General features: G+C 41.9%; 1 protein-coding gene across 13 annotated transcripts in view; it reads right to left on the reverse strand.

Moving 5' to 3' along the window:
• The window catches only part of LOC117042284 (neurexin-3-beta), a 421258-nt gene that overhangs the window by 286658 nt on the left and 120508 nt on the right, over window positions 1-14092 (reverse strand). For all 13 annotated transcript variants that reach the window (XM_033141904.1, XM_033141869.1, XM_033141889.1 and 10 more), the window contains exon 2: window positions 10520-10701. In XM_033141904.1, coding sequence (XP_032997795.1) covers window positions 10520-10701 — 182 coding nt within the window. The remainder of the gene's footprint in view (window positions 1-10519; window positions 10702-14092) is intronic.

Below are 14092 nucleotides of genomic sequence, written 5' to 3' on the forward strand. Positions count from 1 at the left end.
CATATTCTTTCTACTACTTTTTGTTTTACAGTAGTATCTGGAAGGTAGAAGTCTAAGGCATGGAATGTGTGAGTGGGGGATCTTCATTGTATGTTTTGCAATTGAATACTATTGTTTAAAGGGGTCCCTTGAAAGACCATTAAGTTCAGCATCTAAAATGACCTAGTTGCACCATTGATCTTCCACAGCAAATGCTGCTGAGGCTTCCCTAAAAGTGGTTAGGGAACAACATGCATTTGTATGTGTGTGCCTTCCACAGCTGATCATGGAAGCCAACTGTGCCTGTAGCTTTCCAGATCAGGTTTCTATCTTTAATTCAGATTTCTATAGAGTGAAAACTATATGAGGGACTAGGGAGAAATAATAGCAGATAAAAATGATTGAGTGCAGTAGCTACAGAATAAAACTTAGAAAACAAGACTGAAAAAACTAAATTTATACAGTACAGGAAAGAGGAGAATGCTCAGAGGTGATATGATCACACACTATAAATACCTTCAAGGTAACAATATAAATGCAGGAGGCGAATTATTCATAGTCTCTGAAGGTGGTGGGATGCATCAGAATTGGATGTATCTAAGAACAAAAAAAGTTTGGGCTAGGGCGGAGTGGAATGTTTTGATCAGCCAGGGCAAAAAGACTAGGTTACTCAAAGTAATAAATAATTCTGCTATAAAAATAATAATTAAAACCATTGTTTTTATTTCCCATGTCTACTCAGCAATATGTATGTTCAAATGTCATTTCCATGCTTTTAAAGGTACCCCACATACCAGATCCCCAGCCAGCATGGCCAATGGTAAAGGATGATGGAAATTGTAGTTCAGCAGCAGATGGAGGACCATAGGTTCCTCATCTCTGGTCTACACTCTGGTCCAGCAGCTATTCTCCATAGTCTTAAGCAAAGATCTCTCCCAGTCCTTGTTATGTACTGAGCTGAATCCTAGAACAATAGGATCCAGAATGCAGCAATCTGATTGGTCCGAGAACAATAGGATCCAGAATGCAGCAGTCTGATTGGTCCACAGGAGCCACCCAATCCAGCTCCAGGTGGAAGTGAATCTGCAACCTGATTGGCCTATAGGAGTAGCCCAGAATTAGCCAATCATGTGGGGCCCATTGTGTAAATAATGTATATATAGCAGACGTTTTGGGGAAAGATTCATTCATTGCTACTATGAGCTGAATAAAGAGCATGAAATTCACACTTGACTCCTAGTATATTTCGGTCCTGCTAAGTGTAAATACCATGGACTGGACTATGTCTCCCCTACAACTTATGACAGAGTCAACTTAATCAGTGGATGAACCCATTCAGCCCCATGACCTTTGCAAACTAGAAAGCAATGCAACACCTACATTCCACTCAAGCTCCTTCAAATTTATGCCAGGACATACAGTTTGTAAACCACTTAGAAGACTATTTCAAACTTTGGAATCTATTTTGGCATTCAGCATCATACAAATATATTAATTAAAACTATAAATAATAAACAAAATTTGCCAAGAAGCAATCTTCCCTTCGTACTCCATATCCCACCATGCGAGTTCAGTCTGGTTCTAAAATACAGTGGACCCACAACTTATATATATTACGTGCAAGTTACGGGCATTTAACTTGTGTGAATTCAGCTTTATGTGCTAGGTCAGTTATTTTTCAAAAAAATAAAATAAAAAGGGGGCAGACATCCAAGGGAAAAACATGGGCAATCCCAGCTGCCATTGCACCCAATGTGTTTCAACTATATATGAAATTGGCTTTATGTGCTGTCCCCATGTAAGCTGTGGGTCTACTGCAGCTAGGATGCAATCGTAGTGGGCAGGTTTGCTATGCCAGAACCCTGGTTTGTCAAAGGCACCCTCCAGATAGAAGCTCAGAATCAGAAAATTGTAGAGTTGGAAGGGACCCCCAAGGGACCTTGCAATTCATTGCAGGAATAACAACTAAAGAATTCCTGACAGATGGCCATCCAACCATTGTTTAAAAGCCTCCAATGAAGGAGAGTCCACCATATTCCATTGCAGTCTGTTCCACTGTCAGACAGCTCTTATTTACCTTCATTTATGCTCCTTCCTTAAGTTTCACAGGACTAGTCAAGACCCGCATGGAAAGGAAACTGACACCCCTAACGTGTGGCGAGAGCACGTCAACAGAGTAAGAAAGTGCATTTCATCCATCATCATATGGCTGAGGGAAAGGTGCAAACATGTGAGATTCATTTCTTTGCCAGGCTGCCTCTATCTCTGCAGGTTTATGTTCAAGAGGCTGCTTTTCTGGGTTCAGAAATTGACAGCAATAACAAAAAAATAAGCTATTATCAGGCTTGTGAGCAGCAGAGGTAAATTTGGGCTTAAAGTGAGCAACTTGTGTTATCATCTCCTTCAGATGAGAAATATCCTCTGTTGCTATTATATCCTACCCTAGATTATGAACTACCTCATGGGAAGCCACAACTCACTCAAATAATAAGCACCAGGTATATGAAACTGGGAAAGAAAGCAGGAGAGCTGCCTGGTCCTTGTATTGCAGGGAGGGGCTTCAAAGTCACACACACACACACACCACACACACACAAGATTTCACCCACTAAACAATGGCAGAGAATGGAGTTTTTGTTTTACCCATCTCAATTTTTAAACAGAGAGGTCAGAAATTCAGCCTGTTTTAACGCAAGCTCTTCATATTAACAAGAAGCCTTCCAGTTCAATTATGTTTTATATATTGTGATGTTGACTAAAGGGGGGGGGGTGCCTCTTAGTGCAAATTATACCACCCCAGGCTGTGATCCCAAAAGATCTCCCTCGCTAAGCAAATCCTGCTTTTGTCCCTATATGTCTGAAAGATCTCCAAGGAGAGCAATGTTATCCCAAAGGAGCTGATGTGAAGCCAAGGCAGTGTTGTGGTTAGGTCTTGTACCTATCTGTGTTATTTGTCTACACACACACTCCAACAAAAAAACAGTTGCACCTATTCAGCTGAGAATGTGAATTGTAAATCAATTTTATTAAAGCAGCCCAAACCTCTGCAGAGCAACCTCCTCTCGGATTAAGAAAGGATTATTTCCATTTACCTCGTGTCAATTAAGAAAAGATTTCAGCTTCACAAAAATGTCAGACTTCAACTAAATAAGAGGGTTTTATGAGAAGGTTTTCACCACTTTAAATAGGTAGGTTTCATTAAGCTGTTGGCTATGTATGCAAGCAAACAAGGCTCAAATCGCTGCTGAGCTAATCTCCCTCTATGGTGGGCAAAAGGCTTTGCTTATCCTCAAAGGATTCCTCTGGCAGGATGCCCCGATCGCTTCTGTGGGGAGTTTTGCAACAGTGTCTAGTCTCATTTCCCCCCTAATTGTGGGCCCTTGAAATCATAGGCTAGGTAGGACTATAGCAGGATAGTAATAAAGTACAAATTTGCAGTGGTCTAAAACTCAGGAGACAGTGGGAAACAAGCTTTGTGGGGGGGATGCACTGGAAGCTGCAGATCAGGTTACCTGTAGAAGAACAGGTGTGATAGTATGGGCTGGAGGCTGCACTGTGAAATAAACTAAGGGTTGTATCCAATGAGTTAGATGAATGTGGCACATAGCGGATACTTGTAACATGGAATGGCAGCTTGAGTTATATGATAGCTTCAGTTGCATAGACTCCATATCTCTATTCCGGTGAACAAACAATTCCATTCTCTACCGTTGTTTAGTGTGTGTGTGTGTGTGTGTGTGTGTGTGGCTTTGAGGCCCCTCCCTGCAATACAAGGACCAGGCAGTGGGTGGTGATGTTAGCTGGGGGTACTCAAAATAGCAGAAATGGTATGATCATATTATGCACACACTCAAGTGGTTAGGGTAAGATGCAGGCACTCCATGTGTTATCAGTAATGTAATCCCCTCATTGTGTCATGATTCATCCACATCAGTGCAAACAAGCATCCATGTGCTGTGCACATCAAAAATCACGGCAGTGTAAATCCATTTACATGCACACCTTCAACTATCTAATGCACTGCTCTCTGTGCATATAAACCACACTTTTCTCTGTCTTTCTGACAAGACACAATAATCATATTCATCTCTCTGGTAGAGACGTCGTGGGGATTAATTAGATAATATTTTAAAATGCCATTCTTTGCATGTTACTAAAGAGCTGCAAATGTGATGGCATCTCAGTGAAGAGGGATCCCTTGGACTTGTTCTTTGCAAAGTACTTTAAGGACCCTATGGGAAGAAAGACATTGTGTAAATATATTATGATTTTAATGTGACTGAACTTCATTTACCTCCTTTTAGTAATTAATGCTATTAGTCTGCCTTTAAAAAAACACATTTAATACTTAATCAGGACCTGGAACAATTTCAATGTAGTCTGACATTGCATCAAGCAGTGGTTAACCTTTGATGCAATGGGCACATCAGACATCAAGCCAGGGGTAAATTAAACTAATAATTGCCCTATTTAATTTCCTCCAAAAGGCAGCTTTCGGTGTTTTAAGTGGTCACTGAATTATTGCTGCACCCTGCTGCCATCCACTAGCAATGAGGCTGGGATTTTGATTTTTGGGGATGCTGCAATGCAGGTGGTGACTAAAACCTAAGAAGCTAGAAGCTTTGATTATAGTCAAATTTAATTGTTCCTCTTTGTGGGCAATTATTTGTGCAAGTGCAAGAAAGGAAGCCAAGGGAAGGCATACACTTATCCTGAATATTTCTGGCTGCAATCCATATACATTCATACAGCCCAAACGAAGTCAATGGAATTGTTCAGCAGTGCTTTCAGAACTGCATTTTAGCATGCAGTTTACATACAATTACTTTACAGCAAAGGTGTAAGCTTAACACCTCCACAGCTTGCTTTGTACTGTAAGAGAACTGGCTAATGTGATAAGAGAGAAGATCCCAATAGCTTCTGCATGATAGCAGTTTAGTATATTGAACAAGTATCTGTGGTTACTACATGAGATAGAATTACTCATATGTTACCTCATCTCTCCCCCCCCCCAACCCCTATTTTTAGCAGTGAGAAAATATGTTCTTACTCTCCTTTATGATCTTGCAACTTCTGGGTTGCTAGAGAGAATTTGTCATTTCCCACCATTCCCCCCAACTCCCTCCCCACAATTGCTGAGTTTATCCTGGGTTCGAAAGGATTCCTAGACAATATACAGTAATCCTTGACATTATACTCCTAAACAATCTGGTACTTTCCTTAAAGAGCTGCTATGTGGAAACTCTAGGTCTTGAACCACAGCATCAGATAGAAATCAGCAGCTATGGTTTTTCCTAGCACAGAGATGCATTGATAAAGTACACACACACACACACACACACACACACACCACATTGAGTTTCCCAGGAACATAAATGCAGCTAACCAGCAGGCCAGTAAAAGATCCTTGTTGAATTGCCAGTGCTATTCAAGACCAATTCATAGAATTACACAGAATTATGTAGCATTATTAGCCACCCATTCCTCCCCCACCCATTAGTAACTGCTCACATTTGCCCAAGGGAGGAGAAATTCCAGCGTTGCTCCCAGACCTGAACCCTCTGCCTCACAAGCTACTAGCGCAACACACCAGTTTTCCCCTTGGTGGCAATTCAGCCTTAGAGTTTCTTTTGCTATATATCCATCAAAGTAGCATTAAGAAGTTTTCAGCATTCAGCAGTTGGAAGCACAAGGATTTAAGCATATGATGTCTGTTGAGTGGGTGGTTAATGAATCCCCATATCAGTGCACTGAGCCTCCATGCTGGTTGAATGCAGCTGGGGATCAGAAATCCATCATCTTTAGCTACAGGGCGTCACAGAGTTATTTCTTGCACTGCTGCACTGAGCTATACACCTGGTGTACTAGCAGCAACAAAGATGGGACTCAGGCTTGTTTGGAGGGTCAGCAAGACAATGTGAAGTGGCATAATGGCAAACAGCCTTAGCTACAAAGAATAACATTGGGGGCTGTGTGCACCCAGCTCCCAATCTGATCTCCATGCCAGGAGAGATACAACCTGCCAAATTTCTGGGCTGTCGGGCTGCTCCTAAGGGTGAAGGAGCAGGGATAGAAAAAATAGGTAGCAACCCTAATGTAGGCTGAAGTATCCTCAGTAGGCCAACTCTATTCACACAGCTGACCAGCAAAATCAAAAAGCTCTTAAACTCATGGAAGCAAACAACCATAAACATCAACATACTATTTTCCTGAATGTCACATTATTAAAAATAGAAAATTAACATAGGCACTTCCATGCTGTTCTTATACAGTCCATTACCACTCAAGCAGAATATATTGATAATTTCTCTTGAATGTTTTTTTTTTTTATTCCACTGGCTGACTCGAAAAACTATCACTGTGTCTCAACACTCAGTCACAGTTTGGGTTAGTTTCAGACATGTAAACTGTTCTAGGTAAAATCAGAGGTGGTTTGGGGGGCAGTACAACCAGTTCCGTTGCACTGGGCGCCAACACTAGAGGGCCCTGCAGGTTTTCACAACTTTTTCAGAGTGAATTGAGCAGACTGGAAGGTGAGAGGTGGCAGGGGGCGTCAAATTTTGGCCTTGCACGGGGCACCACTGAAATTTTAAAGCCCAAGGTTTGGCACCGGTCAAATCCTTGAAGCTTAATGCTGTTGCTCTCTCCTCACTTCCTCAAATATAGGAGATCCCAGAGGCAACATGAACCAAGTTTGGTTTAAATTGGAGGAGAGACTAATATTAGAGGCTTGTGCCATTTTTGTAATTGCTTTATTTACAACAGAGTGTTATGGGGCAAGTGCTCTTACCAGGCAGCAAACTGTCTGAAGCCCAGAAACAGGCCCCACTTCTTCCCTTCAGCTAATTCCCAGTTCTCTCCGTCTCTCGCACCACATACTTCCCCTCAAAGAATCCTGGGAACTGTAGATTGTTAAGGATAATTGGAATCGTAGCTCTGTGAGAGGTAAACTACATTTCCCATTATTCTTTAGGGGGAAGCTGCGTGCTTTAAATGTATGACGACTCACTTCCCCTGCTGAAATTCCATCGTACAGGCATCTGTTTGCCACCTAGGAATCCAGTTCTCCTTTCCATCTAGTCACATAGAAGACCGAGGGAATTTTCTTGCACGTCGGCTGCATTACAGGAGCTAAAAGTGGCTACTCCCACCCTCAAGCTTCACCTGCCCTCCCAAGCCATCTGTGGAATTGGAGCCAATCGACTTCTTTTATAACTCTACTGAGGATAAGATAGGTCTGCACTGATAGTTTGCAATAAATACCCAAATGAAAGACAGCAAAATAAAGCTTCACTGCACAGGCAGGTGATTTATCTCTCCCTGTAGACATCAGCAGCACAATATCCATCATAAGCCACAGCTGTCCCACTCACTCTTTGTTTACTCTCGATGAGCATTTTTACATGCTGTAAATCACAAGGTGGCAGCTGTGGTGAGGGCATGTGCAGATGCCCTGGTCCCCAGTTGAAACCTTGCAGTCTACCCATCTTGCGGGTATTGCCCCTATTCTTTGCTATCCCAAAAGGCTGTACCATCCAAATGCACCAGAAGCCTTCTCTGTGGCACCAGGCAGTTGACTCTCTCCCCGCCCCCATCTCTCCTTCTCTCCTTCTCTTTCTAGATTCAGCCCTGCACAACATAAATGCCTAGAAATTCATGAGCCGCGTGATTCTGGAGGGTGCACCATTCATTTTCCCTGGGCTGCCAGCTCACTCACATCTGCACTGTAAATCAGCAGGGAAAAGGTTTCAGAGGTTATAGATTCTTGTCATACAAAACAGATGCCTGAGCACATAAATCTCCAGAGTGTCTAAAGGGCTCATAATTAAAAAATGAGTCCAAATGGATTTTCCATAAATTACATCCACAAAAGAAATTAATAAGATACCTTTTTGTATTCCCCTCAACCAGTATGCAAATAAGGAAATTATGTGGTAATAAACGTCCGGCGATTCCCCGGAGCTGTCTGCAAGATGTCAAGAGGGAGGTTATCGAGGAGGGATGCCCAACGTGAGTTGGAAAGCCAGCATCATATTTAGTTGATATCTATCCAGATCTCATCACTTTATACCTGTGAACGATGGGAACATGGTGGCTGCCACATGCAGGGATGGCATGTTAGGTGGGCAAGAGAAGAGTTCTGTACACTTGCTCCCCACTCTGCACATTGGATGATGTGGGTGTCCCAGACCTGACCCAAACTGGTCCCATGGGTTAGGCAGAGGCAGAGGCACTCTCTCGGAGGGATCACAAAAATTCTGAGACAATGCCCTACTCAACTGTCCCTTCTGAATGTGTCGACCCATTTTCAGGTTTATTATTTTTACAGCAGAAACCTATACTTCATTGTTGTGATTCGCCTGGCAGGCTCTGCCCTCCTTTTTAGCCTTCTTGATATTTCTTGTGTTCCATCCATGTTCTTCTCTAAATTCTTTCTACAGCACAGTAATCTAAGCCTAGGGAAAATCTATTTTTAGACAAGGAACTGGAAGAGAGGTGGCTAGAGAACTGTTTCTTAATTGATTTTTTATTGTCTTTAAATTGTGCTCGTACAAGCTTAGCTATATTGTAAGCTGCTTTGTGAAGGCCTTTCGCCTTGAAAAGCAGAGTATACACCTAGAACAAATTAATAAGCACTATTGGTATAATAACATGAAACATATGGGATGATACCCAACTGGCAGAGATGTGGGTTGAACTCTTTATGCCGGGCTGGGGAGGGTGTTTGATGGGAGGTATCCCTCTGCTCAGTTCTGCTGGCTGAGTCAGCCTGTCACTACCCACCAAACATGCAGGCAGGACACATGTGGGGAGGAGGGAGGGGTGAACCAGTCCAGGATCTGCTGGGCCTGATTTGGGCCCCCACTTTCCGCTGCAGCTGCTGTGAGCAACTAGGCTCTGCAAAACCTCCCTGGTGGAATCCTCAGAATAAACCCATCAAAATTAATGGGCTTAGGTTATTTGGTTGCCTTCTGCCTCAAAATAAACCATGCCCTTCCAACTGTACAGTTCTATGATTCTATAAGCATAATAGGTGCATTTTGCACATACAGTGGGATCTCGCAAGACGAATTCCTCGCTAGACGAAAAACTCGCTAGACAAAAGGCATTCTCTAACGAAAGGGTGACTTGCAAGACGAATTTCCCTATGGCCGCGACTCGCAAAACGGAAACGTTTGCGGTTCCTCCCCGTAAAACCACATTTCCTCCGACTGTGCGTCGCAAGACAAAATTTCCGCTATACGACAACACTCGCGGAACGAATTAATTTCGTCTTGCGAGGCACCACTGTATAGTAGCACAACATCATGATAAAGAGGTACTGTAATAACATGCTTTTCTACATGAGGTTACATGAATTAGGGTTGCAATCCTGTGCACACTTCCCTGGGAGTAAGGGCCAATTGATTGAGTGCATTGTACTTATGAGTTAAGACATGTATAGTACTGCTAACAAATCAACCTTAAATTTGTCCAACTAAGATGACATACTGGACCCTCACTGCTCAGATATGCAGCTCACTGGGAATCCACGATCAAGCCATGATTTACCACCCAACCAAGCTGACACTATAGGATTCTGTTGCACATAAAATCAGATTTGTTGCAACTGCTCTCATCTGAAAGATTAGGACAAAGAAGAAATCCGATTTCTTTGGATAAACAATAAACAGTATATATTGCCGCTGTGCCACTAGGTCCAACACACTTTACACACGTTACCAAATCAGGATTTTGTATCAATGCCATTTTAGGCCACTTGCTGATTTCAAAGAAATATCACTGAAGTCTTAATCTAAATAACGGACCATGTAGGTTGCTTTTGGCAATCTTGTCATTCCAACTCAATATATGGGCAGCAGCCATTGCAAACACAGCCACCAACTCTATAGGCACCAGCTGCCAAGGCTCTAAAATATGCAGAGCATTTCCGAACTGTGGAAAGGTGGTGTATACCTTTAAAAAAAAAAAAAAAGAATAACCAAAAAAAAGTAAACCAAATCAAACCCCCAACTAGTACAGCAACTTTAGGCTGATGTGCACAGTTATAACACTTTATAAAGCATTACGATAACTGTGGGGAAATGGCAGTACAGTGGTGCCCCGCTAGACGAAAATAATTCGTTCTACGAGTGTCTTCGTAGAGCGAATTTTTCGTCTAGCGAAGCGGCAATGCAGAGCGGAGGTTTTCGCGACGGAAAAAATTCGTCTTGCGAGGCAGCCCCATTGACATTTTCGTCTTGCGGGGCAGCCTTCCGCTAGCGAATGCCGTTCATCTAGCGAGTTTTTCGTCTAGCGAGGCATTCGTCTAGCGGGGCACCACTGTATTCAATTCAATCCAATCACAGATTCTCTGCATGGCTTGGATATTGTGTAGCCTATTTATTCCTATGTGCTGTACTTCGGGCCAATTAGATTAAAGCATGTACATGTCTAGGGGTTGTTTTTGTCTTTTCCTAAGACTCCTGGTTTGTAGACAATGGAGAAAAGCCAGCAGAGGAAGTGAGGCGTACAGGAGGGATAAGGGTCTTGTACTCACTATGTGAAGCTGCAGGAAGTCAGTAAGGCCAGGTGCACTGTCGATACGAACCAAGATGCCATCTTTCACTGTTGTGCTGAACCCGACAGCAAGGCGGTCCGTCCTCGTGCTGGGCCTGTCATTTGCTGGCCAGGTGTAAAGGATGAGGCCTCCACTTTTCCCAAAGATATATGTGGCACCAGCTTCAAAACAGAACAAGAGAAATCTATGAGTTAGCTTGCCCAGTTGCAGTAGCATTGCAATTGTAGCAGATAACACTGTGTCTAACTACGATATTCCATTTGTGAGAGTGATGAAGTCCAAGGCCTAGGGGGTGGGGTGGGGGCTGTGTCACCCTGAATTAAAGTTGTGAACAAAATGAACTAATAACAAAGCAGGCGCTAAAGAGATATGCATGAACATTTTCAGACTCTACTGCATAATAGCACAAGGCAGATAATGCATCGTCTCTAAAAGCCTTTTATATATTGTGATGAACAACCCAGTTAGGCTTCTTTTGCATTGAAATTCATTTCACATCTCTAAAATGTACATTGAAATCTTCCCACAGAGCCTGGCATATTATGGTTTGCAGCTCCTGACTGGTGAATCTGCCATATAACTTCCCTTACCTGGAGGGAAGGAAGACCAGAAAGGCTTTAATTGGAGAGGAGGATATACATTTGCCAAGTCCATCAAATCTCTGACCAGCAGCCAATCCCATCAGTGAATGTAGACTTTTCTGCCTTGGCCTTAAAGAGCATTTGCTATGCAGATTATTATGGCCTTTTAGAATAGAATAAACGCCTTCCAAACACTGTTGAAATGAATATTCATGCTATTTCTGGTTATCCTAAGCGACCGTACATGGGATTAAAAAGGGAACCACAAATAGATAAGTGGTACTTCCTTTTAGGGAAAGATAAATCACAGGGGATAGGCTTTGCTGTACCCATTTAGTTAAGCTGTGCTTCAGGTGCCCATCTCCAACTAAAGACAAGAAGCATTTGCAATAAAGACAGCTAGTAGGTTTTATCATGCACCCATGATTCCATTATCACTAACACAAGTCAGAGCAATATCAGAAGCTGTGTTTCTTCTAAAGAAAAACAAAAAACCCCAATTCAGTTAACAATACATCCATGGGAATCAACCAGCTATCTGCACATGGAGATAAGGTGTGGTTGTTCAGTGTATGATCTGGAGAAATAACTTCCCTTCCATTGACTGATATAGAAAGGTGAGGGATGACCTCCTTTTCTCAAAGCTTTGCAAGAGGCCAGAATATTCGGCCTAGAAAACAAGACTCACGAACAGCTCAATATTCTGAATGTTTAACTGGAATTAAGTCCCAATTCATTTCAGGGCATTTCCCAAACTGTTAATTTCCACATTATATATGAGTTTTCACATGATATAAAAGCCACTTCCGGAAGTATTGTGGAATATAGTGCATGTTTGGCGCTTATTTCTATATTATTTGCAAACAGGGGTTGTTGTTTTTCTGGAATCAAATAACACAGAAATGAGAAGTGCCTTTTATGCTGTGTGAAAGCTCAAATATCATTCAGAACTTAACTGTTAGAAAAAAATAAGGAAAATGGAACAACTGCCATTTGAATGCAGCCTGTGTCACTGAATACCAATTGCTGAGGAGGAGAATAACAACAACAACACAACAGGATTTGTTCCCTTCATGACCTGCTTTGGGGCATCCCAGAGGAGGAAATCACATGCTGAACTAGGTCAACTTTTGGTCTGATCCAGCATAGTTCTTCTCACATTCTTATGTAGCCTCCCCCCCCCCAAAAGCATATCTTGTTTTAATAATTATCATTGGCATTTTGTACTCCAATTTCCTTTAGCTGCTTTGCCTTTTTCATGTCCCTAATCCATTCCCTATGATCAGCACCTTTATGCTTCCTTAAACACTTCCCATTACTCTTCGTAACTGTTGCTATACAGGCTTCATTATTTCCCAATGTCTTCCTCTGCCTAGTCTCAAGATTTGTTCCTAGATTCTACTGCGGTGGGCGTAAGACTTCTGCAATGTTTACACCGTGTCTGCTTGCCACAATAACACAAACCATCTCTTTGTATTAATTAGCGCTGTCTCTAATAATGAATTAACAGGGCTTCTCTCGATGTGCAGGTAATTCAAACAGCTCTCTTTGAATGGAAGAGCCCTCAACAATCTTCCATCCTCAATTATTAGTAAGCTATTACGTTTCGCATTATGCCAGCTCACAACATTACATGGTGCAAATCGGTGCATGAAACAGATGGCTGGCAGTGTGACTTTAAAGCATGAGCTGTTCCCACTTGCAATACCTTGCATGTGCCCATTGCAACAGGACATTTTTCACTAGTAACATTCGTGATAAAAGTGGACCGTGGTGGCAGATGAAACTGATGGACTATGCCAAGTTGGCAAAACTAACTGGGAAAATTCGGAACCAGCAAGACCAGACTTTCCTGAAAGATTGGAAGAAATTTTATGAGATACTGTATTTGAAAGACAATTGTAATCAATTGACATCACTTGTAGGGTTGCAATAAGTTTTCTAAGGAGAACTATATGAATTATTGTGAAAAAAGACCAAGAAGGAGTTTATTTAGGATTTGGATTTTATAGCAATAACTATTAGAATAAAATGCAAAATCAGAAAGAAAGTTAGAAAACCGTAAGTCGTGGCAGATGAAGATGATTGACTTTATGGAACTTGCCGAGCTGACAGCGAGACGGCAGGACCGGAAGGAAGAAGCGGTGCAGGAAGAGTGGAACAAGTTTAAATTTTATTTAAAGAAATATTGTAATATATGAATTTTGAAATTCTAAGGAAGTATTAGGGGTTCCTGGGAAAATTGGGGAGTAAAGAAAATAATGAGATATAGAGGATAATGATATATGAAAATAAGTTAAGGATAGTAAGGATATAGGATAAAGTTATTAGAGGTAAAAGTTAGAGGTTTAAGTAATTGAAATGGAGAGTAAAAAGGAAGATGAAATTGTGTAAAAGAAAGATTTATATGGGAAACCAGGAGGGAGTGGTTGGAGGAAGTCCAGCAAAGATGTGAGAGAGAAATTGAGATAAATCTTAGATTAGTGTAGTGTTCTGTTGTTGTTTTTTTGTATTGTATTATTGTTGTGATGTGTTGTTTTCTTGTTGTTATGTATGCCTAGTTTTTAAAAATCAATAAATATATTTTTAAAAAAGAAAGAAAACCGTAAGTTGAGGTTGACGGAAGTCCTAGGCTGTGGTAGCCAAAGGTTTGTTATATTGTATAAGATGGGATGTTAGGCTGTGGAAAACATGTGCAAACACCAATGAAAATGAGAGAGAGAGAGAGAGAGAGAGAGAGAGAGGAGACTGTGATGCTTGACCTGCAACTGCTGCCTAAAACGGTAGACCGTGCCAAGTTCTTCCATCTCTTCCCTGAGCATTTAGGCAAATTGCTCGTGGCATGGCATTGTCACATCATGCATTTCCCTATGTGCACATCACTGGCACGGCAGAGAAATGCGGAGAAATGAAATTCTGTCTGTCTAAGCATTGTAAGGAGAGGGAGACATGAGGCTGCCATTTTCAGCCC

Source organism: Lacerta agilis, chromosome 1 (assembly GCF_009819535.1).
Source record: "Lacerta agilis isolate rLacAgi1 chromosome 1, rLacAgi1.pri, whole genome shotgun sequence".
Lineage (NCBI taxonomy): Eukaryota > Metazoa > Chordata > Lepidosauria > Squamata > Lacertidae > Lacerta > Lacerta agilis.